Source organism: Salvelinus fontinalis, chromosome 6 (genome assembly GCF_029448725.1).
Source record: "Salvelinus fontinalis isolate EN_2023a chromosome 6, ASM2944872v1, whole genome shotgun sequence".
Lineage (NCBI taxonomy): Eukaryota > Metazoa > Chordata > Actinopteri > Salmoniformes > Salmonidae > Salvelinus > Salvelinus fontinalis.
In genome coordinates this window covers 49,455,660-49,476,124 of record NC_074670.1, presented here as the reverse complement: position 1 = coordinate 49,476,124, position 20,465 = coordinate 49,455,660, and the positions used below count along the sequence as shown (strand labels likewise).

At 39.9% G+C, this 20,465-nt stretch overlaps 2 protein-coding genes across 4 annotated transcripts; both read right to left on the bottom strand.

Annotated features, from left to right (window-relative positions):
* Positions 1-1,359: 1,359 nt before the first annotated feature.
* tmem35 (transmembrane protein 35) lies at positions 1,360-5,245 on the bottom strand. The gene is made up of 2 exons (XM_055926857.1): positions 4,970-5,245; positions 1,360-2,834 (listed from the first exon to the last, which is right to left on the bottom strand). The coding sequence occupies exons 1-2, from the start codon at positions 5,087-5,089 to the stop codon at positions 2,472-2,474; spliced, it is 483 nt and encodes a 160-aa protein (XP_055782832.1). The 5' UTR covers positions 5,090-5,245; the 3' UTR covers positions 1,360-2,471.
* A 427-nt stretch (positions 5,246-5,672) lies between these two features.
* Positions 5,673-20,461, bottom strand: arl13a (ADP-ribosylation factor-like 13A). Of its 3 annotated transcripts, none has more exons than XM_055926852.1 (10): positions 20,280-20,461; positions 10,491-10,613; positions 10,299-10,369; positions 9,932-10,181; positions 9,538-9,643; positions 9,077-9,285; positions 7,303-7,408; positions 6,848-7,124; positions 6,582-6,692; positions 5,673-6,485 (listed from the first exon to the last, which is right to left on the bottom strand). In XM_055926852.1, the coding sequence occupies exons 1-10, from the start codon at positions 20,459-20,461 to the stop codon at positions 6,430-6,432; spliced, it is 1,491 nt and encodes a 496-aa protein (XP_055782827.1). In that variant the 3' UTR covers positions 5,673-6,429. The 3 variants fall into 3 exon arrangements, with proteins under 3 accessions (XP_055782827.1, XP_055782828.1, XP_055782829.1); XM_055926853.1 differs by lacking the exon at positions 20,280-20,461 and adding an exon at positions 16,009-19,639; XM_055926854.1 differs by lacking the exon at positions 20,280-20,461 and adding an exon at positions 14,721-19,638.
* Between the last annotated feature and the right edge of the window lie 4 nt (positions 20,462-20,465).

Below are 20,465 nucleotides of genomic sequence, written 5' to 3'. Positions count from 1 at the left end.
ACCCCCCTGTGACTTAGGGGTTGGATGAGCATTTCTCTGTGTTTTTTCTGGGGTGGGGGTGGGGGGCATTAAGGTTGATGTGCTTATTGATTGTGACCTGCGGATGCCTCGTTCATCTTGCCCGGGCAGAGACTAAGGTGTGAGCTTGTTTTTCCCAGTTATTTTTATTTTTAAATTTTGTTCACGCCTACATAAAATTATTATTATTCATTTTTGATTTTAAAGCATTGTAAACTTTTTATTTTTGGTCCAGTAGATGGTTGGTCTGTGGCCTTGACTGTCTGTGAGTGGTTACATTTCTCCACCCCATCCCTTGACTGTTTACAGGAACAATGGTGAGGTGTTTGCTCTGTCCCTATACTATAGATTGCCCTTTAACCTTTGTAGCCTTCTGCCTGGTGTGTTTAACTTGTCTAAAGTATGGTATCTTTAAAGCAATTATTTTTTTTTTTTTTATGTATGTATTATTTGTATTTTTTCTAGTTGAGTATATTATTTATATTGCTTTGTCTTGTCTGTGTGTGTAGAACTTAATAAACAGAGTTTTCAAAAAAGAAACAGATCTTGACCCAAGTTGTGTGACACGGAGCACCTGCTCCCTCTGTTCAGAAGAAACACAAACAAATATCACAAGTCCACTATAGGTTACCTTCACTGATTCAATTGCACCCAACTCCTTTCCCAACCGCCCTTAAACCACAAATGGATCCACATAAAAGGCAAGGATCCACTTTCTCCAAAAATGTCACTCCTACTGGACCAAACTTATCTTTATCATAACCATGTCCATCAATGCAAGGCTCGGGCTCCGAGCTCCTCACAACACCTTCTACCCCTTCCATTTCACCTCCAGAACTTGAACTGGCGTCCGGCTCACTCTGTTTGAACTTGACACCAATCTTCCTCGACATACCCTCTCCCTTGTTATTGCGAGCTTCAACAGATTCAAATCCCTTAGTCTTTTCAACCTCCTCTCTCTTTCCCTAAAACTCACCTCACATAGCCTATTACCCGACTCCTGAAAATATTAATCTTTTCTAAGCCAAAATCTCTTTTTAGCCTCCTCGAGAGACACGCTAAGCCCTAATACTTCCTCCACTTCAAACTCAACTCATCTGCCAGTTCGCTTTCCTTCTAACATGCATAAACTGATGATGTGAAGGTAATGATTTATATACATAATTGTGTGTAGTAGGCTCATTCACTTCAAGAATCCAAGTTCAGGTACTCTAAATTTGCAATAAACGGAATGCAAATCCAAGCGTTCATTCTTCTTTTTTACACACTTTATGTTTGGAATGTTTTGTAAATAACTGCTGACTTGAACTGAATTAAAACGATACACAATGAACACATAGCTTGGAGATCGGCCTGTACATTTTTTTATTTAGCTCATCTTGTTTTACAGAAGTATTGTGAATGTTAAAGACCAACTGAACAACTGCTCATCTGACTAAAACTTCCCTTTATCTACTCATCATTACTGAAGGTAGCACCACTTATATATTAATCAAATACATTTACATTACAAGAAGGATCCAGTGGTAATGTTAATACTCATACGAATACTTATCTAATATAGTAATTCAACAGAATAATGTTATAAAATCCAAGCACAAAATAGACTCACAGATAAACATAAGCCTTTGTTGTCACTGGATGTAAAGAGAGACAGTCCTTTATTAAGAGACAAATATCAAGTCCTTTATTGGACATGTCATTTGACAGCATTTGACAAAGTAGCTGGACTATTGACTATGTTCCAGAGACATAGAGACAGCACTAGGCTAGCAACAATAGACATATTATGTATGAACATAATTGCTAACAAAATGCCTTCCTATATGTCTCTCCTCCATATGAGTTCTTGAACAAAAGTGTTGGGTTCAACAAAGTGATTCATCAATTTGTGATGAGCGAAAGACTTGTCATTTGACCGTTCAATTTTTCTTTGGCGAAAAGGGGTACATTTTCATGCATAGGAATACTTACAAGAAAATCGAATCAACAGGTAAAAGCTTTAACGAAAGTAATCTGAATTCACTGAAATTATTCTTGTTTTACTAATACCAATAGAAATATGTGATACTGTGTATTATATTTGAATAAATGTGAGTCAATGTTCACCAACAATATATCTTGAACAGTGGTGGTAGGATATGAGTTCGTTTTAAACCATTTAATATGAACCATGCTTAATTGTTGTAAAATAACAATTGAATTCAAGGGATATCATTAGCTTCCTAGCTAAGATGTAAAAAATAGAAAAGTACCAATCTTCAATAGCGGAAAACATTAGCAGTCTCAAAGCCAACAAAGTCACTCAAATTAGTATTTGTGTCAAAAAGAAACATAAAAATATCACTTGTTAATAGCGACTGTTTCTTTTGAATCAGAATTGCTACAATCCAAAGAAACGCACAAGGTTCCATTTAGCTGTTGCTCTGCCCAGACTAGACGATTGGGCTGGATTAGGACTGCTTGACTTTGTTCTTTTCCTGGACATTGATGTGTTCTTCCCTGCTCTCCTCCCTCTCAGGCCGGTCCTCACTCTGGCGGGCAATGAGCAGTCGGCAGGTGAGCAGAATGCCAAAGACCAGAGCATGAGCGTATCGTTTCAGGGGGTCTCCTACTAGCTGGTGGAAGAAAAGGACCGCCAGCATGACCAGCAAGAGCAGGAAGTTAGCCACATCCTTGGGTCTCCCTGGCACCAACGTCAGAACCACACCACAGCCCACCTCTAGTGAGCCAATGATCTTACGGAGCAGCACCGAACTGATACCCATCTTCTTTAGACCTGGCAAGGCCTTTGCGTAGCTTTTGTATGCCCTTTTCTAAAGAAAAAACGTGAGAGAGAACAATTCAGCATTCATTTTCATAGATATCAAAGAGAGAACTTGCTCATTACTAGTGGTATACTATAGGCCACAGTATATACTTTCTCCGATTTGTAGAACATGTAAGGAAGTTCCAGTTCTACATCAAAAGTTGGAGTGAGACGATACATTTAATGTCTTAATAGAAATTACGCATTGCCTCTTATCCGCTCGTCGTCCCCTTATGCCATAGTTTGTACATCTCAATTGTCAGTAGAAACCACATTTGTTTAAGCAACTCAGCCATATCAGCTATGTTTTTTTAAAGAAAGCAAATGAGGCTGAATGAACTGTTTCGCTGCCAGACGAAGCTCCGCTGATAGCCAGGTGTAGCAGTGGTAAGGATTTACTCCATGGTGCTGAAAAGAAAGCTCTGCTGTTGGGACAGATTTATCTAGGCCCTAACAGTTTGTGGGCACCGTTTGTTACGTTATAGTGCAATTCATGTTTTAAGTGTTGTGTAGTGGCTTTGCTGGCATGCATCTAAACATTGTTTTGTTGTTGTTGAGGTTGCCCCACCAAGATGTACATGCTAAAATCGTCACTGACACTGACAGATGTTTTTCTGTTGTTTTTCACAAAATAGTCTAACTATAGGGTTTAAGAGTTATACTTGTAAGTAGCCTATGCAAGCACCACCAAAACCACTGTCCTTGATATCGGCCTATTACTTAAAATATTCAATCGTTGGGGCCTCGGTCTAAGGTCTAAGGCACTGCATCGCAGTGCTAGAGGTATCACTACAGATCCGGGGTCGATCCCGGGCTGTTTCGCAGCCGGCCACGACCGGGAGACCCATGAGGCGGCACACAATTGGCCCGGCTTCGTCCGGGTTAGGGGAGCGTTTGGCTGGCCGGGATATCGCGCTCTAGCGACTCCTGTGGCGGGCCGGGCACATGCACGCTGACAAGGTTGCCAGATCGGATGCGCATTTGTTGCGGCTGGCTTCCTGGTTAAGCGAGCAGTGTGTCAAGAAGCCGTGCGGGTTGGCGGCGTCAGGTTTTGGAGGACACATGGCTCTCGACCTTCGTCTCTCCCTAGTCCGTACTGGGACAAGACTGTAACTACCAATTGGATATCACTAAATTGGGGAGAAAATGGGGTAAAAAGTACAAAAATAAATAAATAATAATAATACTCAATGACCAAAATATAGGCTAATGAAGGGGCCTATTCGCCATAGAATAAGAATTATATTAGAACATATATGAATGACGAGAAGAGCACAGATGAGCATTAACATCATTGGTAGGGAGGGACTCAACATCAGCCCCACACCGGCAGGTGCACCCCTAGCTGATTTAACTCAACTCCACGATTTGCAATGGAGTTGAGTGGGGGCTACTGTCGGCGGGCTGGAGCTCCGACAACACGTAAAAGGATGTTTTTAACAAAAACGACTGATTTCAGCACCCAAAGAATAGCTCGCAATTACACAGAACAATGTCATGATGTCGGAGCTCCAGACCGCCCACAGTAGTCGCCGCTCAACTCCATCGTAAAGAGTTTAATCGACTGGTCGGCTAGTGAATCTCATAATTTGACTGTAGAATTTGTTCGAATGCGCTGAATAGGCTAAAATGTACCTTCAAATGCCGTTTTTAAGTCATATTTGGCTAATAATAACAAATAATTCGCCATAAAACACTACTGAACATATGTGTAGGCTACTGTTAGCCCATATCCTAGTCTTATTTTATTTCAAACAAACAGGCCTATTTACTGTAGCCTGTAGGCAATTCATTCGATTTCAATTATGTGGACTTATCTGAAATCCCGAATGGTAATATTTTGTTTTCTGTCACAAAAGTCATGTTTTTCTATCGTCAGACTTCAATAAATAATTTAGCCTATTATAGGCTATATAATAATGCAGCTGTTCTTGCTTGCTTTCTTAAATTCATTCCCACGATTGAAACAAAATATACAATCAAATCATATGTATCAGTTAGATATAATATGCTATTTTATGTCATGATCCAAATGTGGGTCAGCAGCGCACAGCACATTAGAGCCTGAGAGCGTATATATAGCCAGAACAATGGCTTTCGCTTCCAGCTGCAGATGCGGTTTGTTGCTAAAGGTTTACTTACCATCTCACTGTAAGCATCCTTGCTTAATCTTGGTGTGAGCTTTATAGTGCCCATGAAGACGAAAAAAAGGCCAAGAGCAAAAGAGAGGGCCACAATTGTTATCGTCCTCGGTGAAGCCATCTTCAGTGTTGTGTGTCCCGGTCCCCCCACCAACCTGTGTGTCTACGCGCGGCCGCTATTTAGTGCAGGCCTATTCACTGAAACAACTGGCTGTAATGTATTCTCTCCTGTGAAGATGCTGAGGGGGGTGGGCTTCTCGAAGAGCGACAAAAATGGCGAAAGTTAATTTGTATACAGGATCCAAGGTCCAAATGCCCAACTATGGAGCCCATACCAAGATATATTATCAGTTTATATGTAAAAAAAAAAAAATACAAAAATTACGAATGGATATTATTTGAACATAGTCCAACAAGAAAACCTTTTTTTAATCAGAGTTTCTTTTCCAGCATGCATAAGTAAATAATAGCTAACACCGAATGAAATAGGAAACATGGTTACATATGGCTGACTATTAGTTCGGCGCTTGACCTATTGTTTGGGCCGTTTTGAATCTGGGTCAAGCAACAGAGCATTATCATCTGGGTCAAGCAACAGAGCATTATCATTTGGGTCAAGCAACAGAGCATTATCATCTGGGTCAAGCAACAGAGCATTATCATCTTCAAGGTGAACAAACACAAGCACACTTCAAGGCATATGGTACATTGTAAAGGAAGCACGTGATTGTTTATTGTACATCTCAGTTTTGTATTTGTTCTTTCTTCAAAAATTGACCTGGTGGTGTTATCTCTTAAAATTCTATTTTCCTTTCACTGACCATTTTGCTGTTGTTGAAAAACAGGGTCTGTGAGACATTTTTCAAACAGTCATATAAAAAGCAAACGAACATTACAAAAGCATGTCACTTTGTCCATCAAAATTACAATATAAACAGATAAACTCTATTCATATTTATGAAGAGGGATTTAAATATTTCGGCCAGTACATTGATCATGTTTGTAAACAACTGTTTACTTTTACTGCACATAATTAAATAACCACTAATAAATACATCTTTCATATAACATATTTTGGTGAGATAAAATAAACACACATTTCTCAGGGGGTGCATTGGCTTTGCAGTTCCTACACAGTAGCAGCTAAGAAAAACATCTATCAAGCAGTTTGAAATTGTCCTTCAAAAGCAGTTGAAAACTCCAGTTGTAATCCACACGTTAGCAATGTGAGGTAATAGAATGGACAAGGAGGTTGTGGAGGAGTTGCAGGCAGGGCATGTCTCCCTCTGTCAATCAGTCAGTCAGTCAGGTAGCGGTCTGGGTGGTTTGTAGGGAAGAGGCTGGGGGTGAGTCACTAAGGTGTCTCAGCGTGTTCCTAAATCACTGGAGTGCTGCCCTTGACAGGATAGCAGACTGCGTCGTCACACACTGGACACAGGACTCTAGCTCAGCCTTCTCCTCTCACTGGCCCTGATTATGTCGCTCTTTCAGAGCCAAAATGGCTTTTCGGTAAAGATCTATCAGGAAACAGGGAAATCACATATCTCAGACAGAGTCTCATTTTTTGGCGTTGCATTTCAGTGTGAGTTAAAAAGGAGAGACTGGGGGCTCACCAAAGGTCGCGGAGAGGTCAACTGGCTGGGAGTATGCTCCTGGCATCTTCTCAGAGTTTATCCTGTTCTTTTTCACTTTCACCACTTTCTTCTTCTTCTTCTTCTTGTCCCCTTTATCAACAGATGAAAATGTGAACGTTATCAACTCAGATGCACATTTCAATATTCAAAAGTACTAATAACATGTTGTAACCTCTTAATAAATCATAAAACATGCTCCAAGACATTGGAGACAGATTGAAGTGTTGTTTGAGGAGCACAGCTACCTTTATTTGAGTTGTCTTTGTCTTCGTTGTCAACTGATTCTGGGAGGTCTTGGGTCTCTTCCTTCACTTTGGCTTTACGTTTCAGCTTCCTTCGTTTCGGAGGTATTAGGGGACTGTTGGCCTTCTCTTTCCGCACACTGGGTTCTGGGTCTGCCTCTGTGCTACCTTCCTCCCCCTCCTCCTCCTCCGCATTCTCTCCTTCGCTTTTCTCGTCTGTGTCCTTAATCTTCACCTGTTGTTTCTTCTTTTTATGAAGCCTCTTTTTCAGAGTGCTCTCCTACAATAAACAAGGCTTTTCAGTTCACATATTCCAGCAATGAAAATGAAAGTGCATCTCCAGATGTACTCAAACGAGTAGATTGTTTCACTACAAATAATCAATTGGAATCTTATCAAGATCAAGTGGATCTACAACTAAAGATTATCAGTTGATTTGTACATTTCAATGTTTTTACCTTTTTCAATATGTTTCGAATGGGTTGTAGTGAGGGGGTCTTGGGTCTTAGGTCCTTTTCTTGAGGGCTTTGTACTTTACGAAGGTCATTTTTGCTGGCACGGATTCTACACATAGACATTTCACATGAGAAAGGGTCCATGCCATGATGCTTTAGCTAACATGGGCCATGTCTTTGAAGTAGTTCATGGATACATATTCTGTGAATGCAATATTAACACATTGGCCAAGACAGATGATATTCTGTCTAACTGAAGGCACATCCCACTGGGCACACCATGTCATTTCAACGTGGAAATGTGGATAATAATTGGTTGAGAAGTTGATCGATGAGATTTCAACCTTTATTCACCGACTCAAATAGACAGACAGAAGTTTGTTGAATTCCCAATGTGTTATCACTATGCTTTCAACCATCTAAAAGAACAACAAAGTTCAAATGGAAATACAATGTCATTGGGTTATCACTGTGCTTCATCTAATAGCAGAACCAAATGGATGGCAGTTGAGATGACATTAAAAGTACATACTGCAAGTGATCAATGCTGTTCAAGATTCTGCGCAGATTATTACAGCAATTGTGAAGATCTCCACAGACCAGCGAGCTTTGCATGCTATCTTGAACATGCACGCTTTCTATGATTACATAAGAAGACATTTATAGTTCCAGTAACCTCAAAGTTTGTCCATGGAAGTGTTACTCATTTTAAGGTTGAATAAATAAGGTTACATTAGTTTGTAAGATAGCCTTTACTTTAGGCTATTTACTGTACTACAAAAAGATTATTGAATTGTGTTTGGTTGACATTGCAACCAAATGTCAACATTTAAAGGATATGCTTGGATAATTTCATTTGAGCCACTGGCTTAATCCTATTATTTAACTTGTATTTTTGGTTTATTTAGAGATGTGAATCCAACATATAATTTGTTTACTTGTCTGGAAATCTATCAATCGTCCATCGTTAACACAATGGAAAGGTCAAATGCTTTATTATCTAGATGTTGAAAGTGCGGGGGCGACGGAGAGAAACAAAATGGTGCAGTTTGAGGCCATGTGGCAGAGAGTGATACGGCCACTGGAGATGGTGATGTGAGCAGGTGGGTCTGGGCAGGGGGGATGTTGTGGATGTTTGTGTAAGTCTGTATGTTGTCATTTGTATGTATATGTTTTGTATTGTAAAACAAAAAAATCATCAATAAAATCTTTGACCTATTGTTTAATAAAATATTTAAAAATAGCTGTTGATGACTTTGCAAATGCTATATAGGCTTAAATAGTATAATTGATGATATTTTACCTAATAAGTATGGTTTCATTTAATTTGCTCTGTTAAACCTACCCTTTGGAATGACTTCAATAGCAACAGTGAATATATTTAGTTATTAAGGGATCTCTCAAAAATCATTCTCACGATAGCACATTGGTAGTAGTCAGTGACAAATATCAAAGCTGGGCTTAGTTAAAATCCTGGGTGGGAAACCAAATGAATAGCTTTAGATCAACTCTCCAGTAGGAGGTGCTGCTATTTTCTTTAAATAGTGTATATGACGTTGAAGTTCTGAAATTGTTTCAACGGTACAAATTCAACATATTTTATACAGGGTGTGTCTATCTTGAAAATTGTATTGTAACCTGAAATTTCACACTCAAAGCAACAGTTTCGATTGATTACTTTTTTTTAAATCCACGTCACAATACGTTGACAAATTACATTGAAACAACGTTGATTCAACCAGTTTGTGCCAATTGGGATAGTTATGGTCGCTCTTACCTTTCCTCTTTTGGCTTGCTGCTCCTCTCTATCTTCCCACGCCTGTCCCTCTCGTCTGGTGCTAGAGGTCTCCTGTCCCTGATGTCCCTGATTATGCGAGAACAGAGTTCTGGGTAATCCAGATTGACAGCACGCAAAAGCCAGCGAAGACCCCGCAGCGTCTTCCTGTCTGTCCACCTCCGCAGGTCTATTAAGGCTGAGCAAGGCTCCTAGAGCGAAACGGCACAACATAATCAAATCTATGTAGCCTACATGGATTTCTGTTTGTCTATGTATCTGTCTCTTGAACATAATAAACATAATCTGGCTGTCTGTTTGCCTGGCTGTCAGTTTGTCTGGCTGTCTGGATCTTATGTCTGGCTGTCTGTCTGGATCTTATGTCTGGCTCCTCTGTCTGGATCTTATGTCTAGCTCTTCTGTCTGGCTGTGTGGAGAGTGGTGTGTGTGAGAACTAGACTCACAATGTGGCACAGAGAACGGCTCTGGTTCACCAGTCTCTCCAGAGACAGGAGCTCAATTATCTCACTTCCCAGCAGGGCATTCATCTTGTCTTGCTTGTTGGCCAGCCTAAAACACAACACAGTTTATTCAGTGGATTCAAAAAAGGAAAAAACTACACTGAAAGCACTAATCAGTTTCGTTACTGTCCTTCCTTGCCCACTGTACCATGGCAACACTAAGGTTTTAAAGTAGGTAGTATAGATTATCTGTCACTTTGTCATATACATCTCATAGAATATTGTATAACATACTTATAAACTATAAATATAACAAATATAGCTTTACTTTTTTTTTAAGGTTAATCAAGAATTCTATTCACATGAACTCAAACTTGATTTAAGAATTAGTCCTTACACCAGTAGTGGTTTTCCCGCCACTCTAGGCTGCTTCAGCAGGTCCGTCAGAAGTTCCTTGACCTCTTTAATCCTCTGCCGGTCACTGGAGTCCACCACAAAGATGAACCCATGGACCTCCCCATAGAGATCTCTCCAGGACCCCCGCACCTCCGGGGCCCCACTAATGTCCAGCAGGGTGACCAGGAAGTTCTCCACTCTCAGCTCCGTGCGGACACACCCATGTGTTGGACCCACGTCCACCGGGGGCACTGCAGACAGCGAGAATAGTTACAAGAGGACCTCAGTCAGCCATACGCAGATTTATGTGTAATGTCTACTGCATGGTTCCTGTTAATTCTTTTGTATTGAAGTCACTGTTACATTACCTCTTAACATCCCCCTGACAGTGGAGGTTTTTCCTGCTTTATCAAGACCGACCACGAGTACATTGACTTTCCTGTGTGAAAATATAAGATATGGGGCTGGAGTTAGCATATGGAGCAATTTAAGTCAGAGTACTTGTAATCGCAAGTGACTGAGGGATTGTGTTAATCCATTTGAAAGAAAGTAATTCTTACCTGATGGGTTGCTGGATCTTGGAGACCCAGCTGCAGCAGTTGGTCATCAGGTTGAACATGTTCAGTTGTGGTGAAACAGAACAAGGGGAGCACAGCGGCAACCATCTTCTCCTCAGTCCCCACCTGAAAGAAGAGCTCATTATGACACAGGGTCGACGTGCAAATTATAGACTTACAGAACGACCGGTGCTAAGTCAGCTGAGGTAACAAAGGCTACTGTCAGGTGATCAGGGTCAGGGCCAATAAACCCCTGAAGACTTCAGAGCCATTTAGATCTTAATGTAAAAGTCGATAATTTCTTTACTGTTTGAAATATTTTTGACAAAGGTTAGTATTATCTGTGTGACTATTTAAACTGCACTTTTAGAAAAAAATACTCTTCGTAGAACGTAAAATGGTTCTTCAGCTGTCCCCATAGGGGAACCCCTTGAAAAGCTATTTTTGGTTCTGGGTAGAACCATTTTGAGTTCCATTAGGACCCTCTCCACAGAGGGTTCTACATGGAACCCAAAAGGGTTCTACATGGAACCAAAAAGGATTCTCCCTGGAACCAAAAAGGATTCTCCCTGGAAACAAAAAGGGTTCTTCTATGGGGACAGCCAAAGAACCCTTTTGGAACCCTTTTTTCTAAGAGCATGGGTTATAGTACCTGGTTAAACTAGGTAACATAGTTTGTACCCACAGTGCATTCCTATCCCTTTCGGGATACACTATTCATTGGGTCTGTGTATTACCTGCTTACTGTATATCCTTTTTGCTATCCCCATAAACTATCCATAAACTAGTCCATCGGTTTCCACCATGGGGTTTGTTTTATTGTTTTACAATGAACAGCATATATAGTATATAGACTCTCAACTACGTGTTATGGAACTATGTGGCTGACCTGGCTGGCACAGTCTGATTACATTAAGACACGGTAGCGTACCAGTTGTCTGACAAATATTTGTACCTGTGTGTAGTCTGCCACAGTTTGGTTCTACACAAACAGCAGGTGTGTGAGTGTCTGTCCATCTGAGGAGTGCTAAGTAAATCCAGCAGGCCTCAGCTCTCTGCATCTGCTCAATCTCCATAAGCTGCCTAAACCCAGACTAGTCAGGTAGAGCATAAACTAGCAACAAGACTTCAAACTACAGCAGGGTTATCCAACTGTCGGAATGCGGGCCGAATTTGATTTTTTTTTAAACAAACACACACATATATATATATATATATATATATATATATACACACAGTTGAAGTCGGAGGTTTACATACACCTTAGCCAAATACATTTAAACTCAGTTTTTCACAATTCCTGACATTTAATCTGGCCCTCAAACCATCATGGTCACCAAATAATCCCCAGTTTACAATTGGCTCATTCATCCCCCTCCTCTCCCCTGTAACTATTCCCCAGGTCGTTGCTGCAAATGAGAACGTGTTCTCAGTCAACTTACCTGGTAAAATAACGGTAAAATAAAATAAAAATAATCCTAGTAAAAATTCCCTGTTTTAGGTCAGTTAGGATCACCACTTTATTTTAAGAATGTGAAATGTCAGAATAATAGTAGAGAGAATGATTTCAGCTTTTATTTCTTTCATCACATTCCCAATGGGTCAGAAGTTTACATACACTCAATTAGTATTTGGTAGCATTGCTTTTAAATTGTTTAACTTGGGTCAAACGTTTTGGGTAGCCTTCCACAAGCTTCCAACAATAAGTTGGGTGAATTTTGGCCCATTCCTCCTGACAGAGCTGGTGTAACTGAGTCAGGTTTGTAGGCCTCCTTGCTCTCACACACTTTTTCCAATTCTGCCCACAAATCTTCTATAGGATTTAGGTCAGAGCTTTGTGATGGCCACTCCAATACCTTGACTTTGTGGTCCTTAAGCCATTTTGCCACAACTTTGGAAGTATGCTTGGGGTCATTGTCCATTTGGAAGACCCATTTGCAACCAAACTTTAACTTCCTGACTGATGTCTTGAGATGTTGCTTCAATATATCCACATCATTTTCTTTCCTCATGGTGCCATCTATTTTGTGAAGTGCACTAGTCCCTCCTGCAGCAAAGCACCCCCACAACAAGATGCTGCCACCCCCGTCCTTCACCGTTGGGATGGTGTTCTTCGGCTTGCAAGCCCCCCTTTTTCCTCCAAACATATCGATGGTCATTATGGCCAAACAGTTCTATTTTTGTTTCATTAGACCAGAGGACATTTCTCCAAAAAGTACGATCTTTGTTCCCATGTGCAGTTGCAAACCGTAGTCTGGCTTTTTTTAATGGTGGTTTTGAAGCAGTGCGTTCTTCTTTGCTGAGCGGCATTCCAGGTTATGTCAATATAGGACTAGTTTTACTGTGGATATAAATACTTTTGTACCTGTTTCCTCCAGTATGTTCACAAGGTCCTTTGCTGTTGTTCTGGGATTGATTTGCACTTTTCACACCAAAGTACGTTCATCTCTAGGAGACAGAACGCGTCTCCTTCCTGAGCGGTGTGACGGCTGCGTGGTCCCATGGTGTTTATACTTGCGTATTATTGTTTGTACAGATGAACGTGGTACCTTCAGGCGTTTGGAAATTGCTCCCAAGGATGAACCAGACTCTACACATTTTTTTCTGAGGTCTTGGCTGATTTCTTTTGATTTTCCCCATGCTGTCAAGCAAAGAGGCACTGAGTTTGAAGGTAGGCCTTGAAATACATCCACAGGTACACCTCCAATTGACTCAAATGATGTCAATTAGCCTACCAGAAGCTTCTAAAGCCATTACATCATTTTCTGGAATTTTCCAAGCTGTTTAAAGGCACAGTCAACTTAGTGTATGTAAACTTCTGACCCACTGAAATTGTGATACTTTGATTTATAAGCGAAATAATCTCTGTAATTAATTGTTGGAAAAATTACTTGTGTCATGCACAAAGTAGATGTCCTAACCGACTTGCCAAAACTTTAGTTTGTAACAAGAAATTTGTGGAGTGGTTGAAAAATGAGTTTTAATGACTCCTACCTAAGTGTATGTAAACTTCCGACTTCAACTGTATATCCAATCTAATTTTGGAAATCTGTTCCCAAGTATTCCCACGCATAATAGAGAGATGTGATTGTACACAAATGTGAGCATGGTTTGAAGTTATGTTTTAGTTAAGTATTATATCTGTGGTCAATTTGCAGTCTACAAATTATGTGTAATTGTGGGTGTGTTCATAAATTCAGTGCACTCTGGCGTTCGTAGATTCAGAGCGCTGTCAGATTGTCCGTTCTTAAATTCAGAGCGTTTCACTCTCGAGGCGTTCAGAGTCACAGTAGGTTTGCTCCAAGCGTTTGGTCACAACTGCAGTCTAGCACCCAAGCTAACTGGCTAAAGTTGGCTAGCTACTTCCAGTCACAAATGAAAGAACAACTCACTCTGTCATTTTACTCGCCCTAGCAGAACTGGTTAGGCTGATTTCATGATATCTAGAGCGTTGTGGTGACTGTAGCTGTGCTGCTGGCAACAATTGAATAAAACAAATTGGCCGACGTTTTACTGACACCGGTCATATTCAACGGGTGTTGCACATTCGGAAATTCATCAGTTATTCTGTACTCTGGCTCATTCAAACAGAGTCCTCTGAAATCGGAGTAGATAGCCAGAGTGAATTTATGTTTCTCGGCCCCTCGACCATCCGCGCAAGAAAAAAATCGTCCCAAAGTTGATGATCCCTGACCTACAGAATATATTTTCAATATTCATATTTCTTATTGATACGGTTTCGGGTGTCAGGTGAATTATTTATATAATAAATATTTTTGTCTGTATACAAATTCCAATGTAGCAATAAAAGGCTATTTAAGTTCAGACATTTAGACCATAAAAGTGCAAATTAAGCACGTTGTCAGATTAAAGTAAAAAGTAAACTCTGACGGCAATAAAAACACGTCACTGACGAATATTGATATGGTTGAATCTAAAGACAACAGCTTTATTAGTTAACAGTAATAACCATGTGTACAACCTTTTAATGTAAACAATGTGCAACAGCCTAAATGCATTGCCCATCATATAAATTATGTAAAGCTGTATTAGTCCATGACAAAATATCCAATTCACACACAGCATTGTTCACTCAAAAAGTCGTTCATATTACTTGTTTAATCCCACAAATAGATCACTTTCACCACTGTTCTCAGGGGTAAATCTATGAAAATAGAAGCCACGTGAAATGATAGATAGAAAATAAATAAAATAAAATCTCAGCATACTTACAGTAGGATGTCAGTGTCCATGCGTTTGTTTGAGTGTGTTTCTCTTGTGGCATCTTGTATGTACCAGATAACTAATCAGGGCTCAATAATTCCACTAATCCTGTGGTCACCTCATGTAGGTGGTGCAACCTGGGAAACACAGTGGTAACCTGTCCACCAATCATTCGGGTGTTTGTTAGATCTGCCTTCAACCGGATAGGTTGCGCTACAGTAAAGGTCCAATGCAGACGTTTTTTTATCTAAATATCAAATCATTTCTGGGTAACAATTAAGCACCTTACTGTGATTGTTTTCAATTAAAAGAGTTAAAATGAACAAAAATAGATTCTTAGTAAAGATACATTTCTCAAGCAAGAATTTTACTACTTTATTTATTCTGAGTGGGTAGGGGAAATCTGTGAACTAGCTGTAAGTGGCAGAGAGGTTTGGAACTCTCTTTCTTATTGGTCTATTAACACATTTACGCCATTGGTGATCTCACCTGGCATGCCAAAACTCCATCCCAGCAAAACATGCTGGAAATTCAGGCTGTCTTTTCAAACAGCTCTTATGCTAAAAGGGTATTATGATAATTTTCACAATTTCACAATATTATTCCAACCACATAGTGTGGAAATATTTATAAAATTAATCAAGTTTTTGACTGCATTGTGATTTAGCTTGGCCAGATCAGGAAACTTGCTCATGGCCAATTTTAACAAAGATGTCTCTTGATGTGATTTTTTTTTTACATCTAGTAGTGATACATGCCCCTCCTTTAACAATGGAAGAGAGAAATCCAGATTACTGGTACTACCAGAATCCCCTCACATTTAATTGAGTTCAATTTGACCTATGATCTCTTGTGATGTCCATAGTGAGTGGATAGAGAGGTGGTATCTTTACACTGATGGAAATCAAACAGGATAAACATGCAGTATGAGGCAAATGTAAGTATGTTTCATTTTTTTGTATGGCTATTATTGCTGCCTTGTAACATTATAACATCTTTACAAGTTAATACATTATTACAATGGCCACTAGATGGCCTCAATTTCTATGGAACCATTCACATAATGGGGCTGTGATTACGTCACGGTGTGTGGTTTTGCTAAACAAGAGCTGACATAGGGAGGAAAGAATTTGCCCTGCAGTCTGTCTACTCATGACAAAAAAAAAATCCCCAAGCGAACCTTCTTAACGACCCACAACAATACTAACGTATAAAAGAAAACGGTAATTTTATAAACAGTTAGTCCCAGTACAGTCAGTATGGAAAATACAAAGTAAAATCTGAGAGATTTGCTTACTTTAACTGTTTCCCATAACAAGGATAACATATCCTGGAACTGCCCTTTGTGTACATCCTTCATCTCGTTAAGTCATTACCCCAGTGTCCAATCAGGCATGGGCTTCATCTGCTGACTAGACTCATCCGAGGCTCTGACCACTGCGTCAGCTGGCAATGACACACACATAGACACACATACACACACACACACACATGCACATACACACGCACAACACACACACACACACACACATACACAGCAGCAGAAGCAGCAGCAAAGGCTTAGCACAACGTCCTTATGCCCTGCCTCATATACCCATGGCCCCACGTACCAAACATTTCTGAGAGACCTGACAGCTGAATTTATGTCTGAGGGTTATGTTCCCTCTGAAGTCGCTCTGCTTTCGTTTAGAATTATCTATTAACTAGGGCTACAGAATGTTACTACGGAATAGTACACAATTGAACATCTATATGCCTCTGATGACTGTTGGACTTACTGTTTCAAACTGATTTAATTCGTTTGAATCCGAGCAAAAAATGTATTCAGCTTTTTGTTCAATGACGGAATAGGGAGTATGTGTGTACATACAGGGTGGGGTCCTAAAGACCTGCTAGGCCACTAACGACAGGGCCTTAGTTCTACATTGCCGCCTTCCTTCCAGAAAGTAAACAACCCACTACGGTTTGCAGCCACTGATCCGCAGCGCTGTCTCGCCACTCACATTAATTAATAATAGAAGGGCCTCCAGCAGACATTCACAATGCAGCGCCCACATCACTGCCTGTCTGGGACCCATCTGGTTACACCGGGGGAGTGATTTTCATTTTGGGCTGAGCTATGGTTAACATTGTGCCTTTGAGCTATTATTGTACTGCTCTGGAAAAACATGAATGTTTAATCTGGGTTAGGGCTTTCATATGGAAAACAGAGCCCTGGGATCATAATACGAATTCAAAAATGAGATAGATTAATCATCCAAACGAATGTTTTTAACACAATCTACATAACAGTCTGTATTTTAAGTACTCTGTTGATGGGCACAACATCTTATTTCAAGCTTAGCGACAGTTTGAAATGACTGGCCAGATTGAAGTCAACATTAAATTAAAGGAACCACATTTGCACTGAGCAAAAGCAAAAGGAAGCAGATGGGATCCCTCTCATAGGCCTAGCACCAATTCTAATAATCCCTGTTTGCACAGTCGCCCGAGCAAACAGAAAACCGTTTCACTAGGTTCCATTCATTCTAAAGGATGTGATGTAGTTGGTCATTTGTTTACTAAAATGCAGTACCAAATGTAAATGTAAACCAAATGCAACACTGTGTCAAGTCACAGAAATACAAATCCTCAATTTTGGGGTATGAGCTAGCCTGGCCTTCCCACAGCACATGTTGACATAGCAGCGTTCCACATAGCTCTGGTGCTGTAACAGGGCCAAGTCTGTCCTAGTGGTGGTGTGATAGCCTAAAAAGGGAAACAGGACAACTGATCTATCTGTGCTCCTGTCCTACACAACACACAGGCACTGAGAGAGAGAGAAGGTTGAGATGTACTGTATATAGCTGGCTGTAGTAGTGTTCCTAAGCTGTCATGATTTGTAGTAGCCCCACCTGCTTCAATAACCTTCTGAAAGTAATTGCCCAAGATTTCTACTTTTTTCTATTCTGTGCTTTTGTGATATCCCCACATTACCATTGGGGCTTTCGTTTTGGTTTTTTGGATCCAAAACAGTGATGGCACTCTTATTGAAAATAATCAAGTATAAATAGGTTACAAGTATGTACTCTCGATGACATGCACACAGCTGCACGCAGTACGCGTAGAAAAGGGCTCAGGACCCAGGAGCAGTGGGAGGTAGCGTTCACCCTCCAAGACCTATGTGAAGCTAGCCACAATAACGGTTAACCACAACCGTGGCATTTGCGGTTCGCCTTCAAATTAAAAGTTCCCAATTGAACGTGATCCATTGAAAGTGATGCCATTTGTACTAGATCAAGGTTGGGATGTTGTTATATAAATTCAACAAAATACAATAGTTAGCTAATTTGACCCACCAAAATAAATAAAAGACAGCTGAAATTGCACTGTGTATTTATTTGACTTCAGAATTTCTTTGGATGCATACTTATATTTCACTGTACAGCCTTACCTATGCATTGCGTCTCCATGAAATGGCGTATCAGCATACTCAGTGACACACACAGAACATAACTGTGAAGAGTTTACCAAAATATTAGTGTCGTAGCTCTTATTAGGTTCGCTGTTGCAATTGGCGTCGGCTAATGGGGATCCTAATTAAATCTATTAGGGGACTTTGTGGTAAATCACCTCCCCAGTCTGCCTATTGTGCATTTTTGGCATTCATATTTCACTGTAGAGCCTTACATATGGATTGTGGATCCATGAAATTGTGTATCAGTCTACTCAACACAACTATGAAGAGTTTACACAAATATTAGCCTCGTAGATCTTATTGCAGGTCTTTGACACCAGTGTGAACTGAGACACGCTAGTTCACCAGTCAACCTACAATGTGCATTGAACATTCATATTGCAATGTTCAGCTTTACCTATGGATTGTGGATCCATGGAATTGGGGTATCAGTCTACTCAGTGACACCCACAGAACATAACTGTGAAGAGTTGACACAAATATTAGCATTGTAGCTCTAATTAGGGAACTTTAACTGTGGCAATTGCCCTCACTATTCAGCCTATTTACGCATATTGATATTAATATTTCATGGATCCACAATCCATACGTAAGGCTGTACAGTGAAACATTAATGTAAATACGCACAATAGGCTGACTGGGAGGTGATTTACCACAAAGTCCCCTAATAAGAGTATCAAGGCTAACATTTGTGTTAACTCTTCACATGTGTGTTCTATGGGTGTCACTGAGTAAGCTGATACACAGTGGTGTAAAGCACTTAAGTAAAAATGCTTTGAAGTACTAAATAAGTAGGTTTTTGGGGTATCTGTACTGTACTTTATTTTTGACTACTTTTACTTTTACTTCACTACATTCCTGAAGAAAATAATTTACTTTTTACTCCATACATTTTCCCTGGTACCCAAAAGTATTCATTACATTTCGAATGCTTAGCAGGACAGGAAAATGGTCCAATTTACACACTTATCAAGAGAACATCCCTGGTCATCCCTACTGCCTCTGATCTGACGAACTCACTAAACACAAATGCTTTGTTTGTAAATGATGTCTGAGTGTTGGAGTGTGCCTCTGGCTATCATTAAAAAATGTTAAATAAAAATATGGTGCCATCTGGTTTGCTTAATATATGGAATTTGAAATTATTTATACTTTTACTTTTGATACTTAAGTGTATTTTAGCAATTACATTTACTTTTGATACTTAAGTATATTTAAAACCAAATACTTTTAGACTTTTACTCAAGTATTTTACTAGGTAACTTTCACCTGAGTCATTTTCTATTAAGATATCTTTACTTTTACTCAAGTATGACAATTGGGTACTTTTTCCATCACTGCTGACACACCATTTCATGGATCCACAATCCATAGGTAAGATTGTACAGTGAAATATAACTTTGACCCCAAAGCAATTCTGAATTCTAACACATCCACAGTGCAATTTCAACTGACCTTTTTTGTTGTTGGTCAAATTAACTAATTATTGTATTTTGTTGAATTTATATAACAACGTTGGAACATTATCTAGTCCAAATATGTAATAATTCCACAATTTTTATCCATTTGCACCACTTTCAATTGTGAACTTTTATTTTGAAGGCAGATTCCATTAGTGTGGCTAATCGTTATTGCTGCTAGCTTCGCAAAGGTGTGAAGTTAGCAGCAATAGCATGTTCAGACACACCTGCTTTCTTGTTCAGTGGAGGAGCTAACAAAAACATTCTCTTTTGCATTTCCTTAAATTTTCAATGGGACTCTACAGCGAATGGATTGTTTCAATTTTGATTATGGTACAACAGTCGACGTTGCTTTGCAACAAGTAAATGTGGGTACTTAGCCCATCATTTGCAGGCAGACATCAGCGGCATGACTTGATTTGCGCTGGAAAATGTATTTGCCGATCTTTGAGATTGTGGGAGTATGACTCGTATTCGACAACCACTGGATTCGATTTGGAAGACTACCATAGAAATACTATATGGGTGGTGTTTTTTAAAAGTTTTTTTGTATTGTGGCCACGGGTGGCAATGCCACGTAATATAGGCTATTGATACACAAAGGAGTTATTCTTGTTGTGTGTGGAAAGTGGGCGAAAGGACAGGACCTACCGCAACAAACATTGAAGACGTTGTCTAACAAACTTGATACATTCATTAATGATAACAAACTGAACTGCTTTGTTTGAAGCAGTCGATACACTGTTGCTGGATAAGGATACAATCGGACACTTGGCAAACACTTGGAAACTACACTTTTCTTTGAGCCGTTCGTCAGCCCTGTAGGTCTCCATTGTC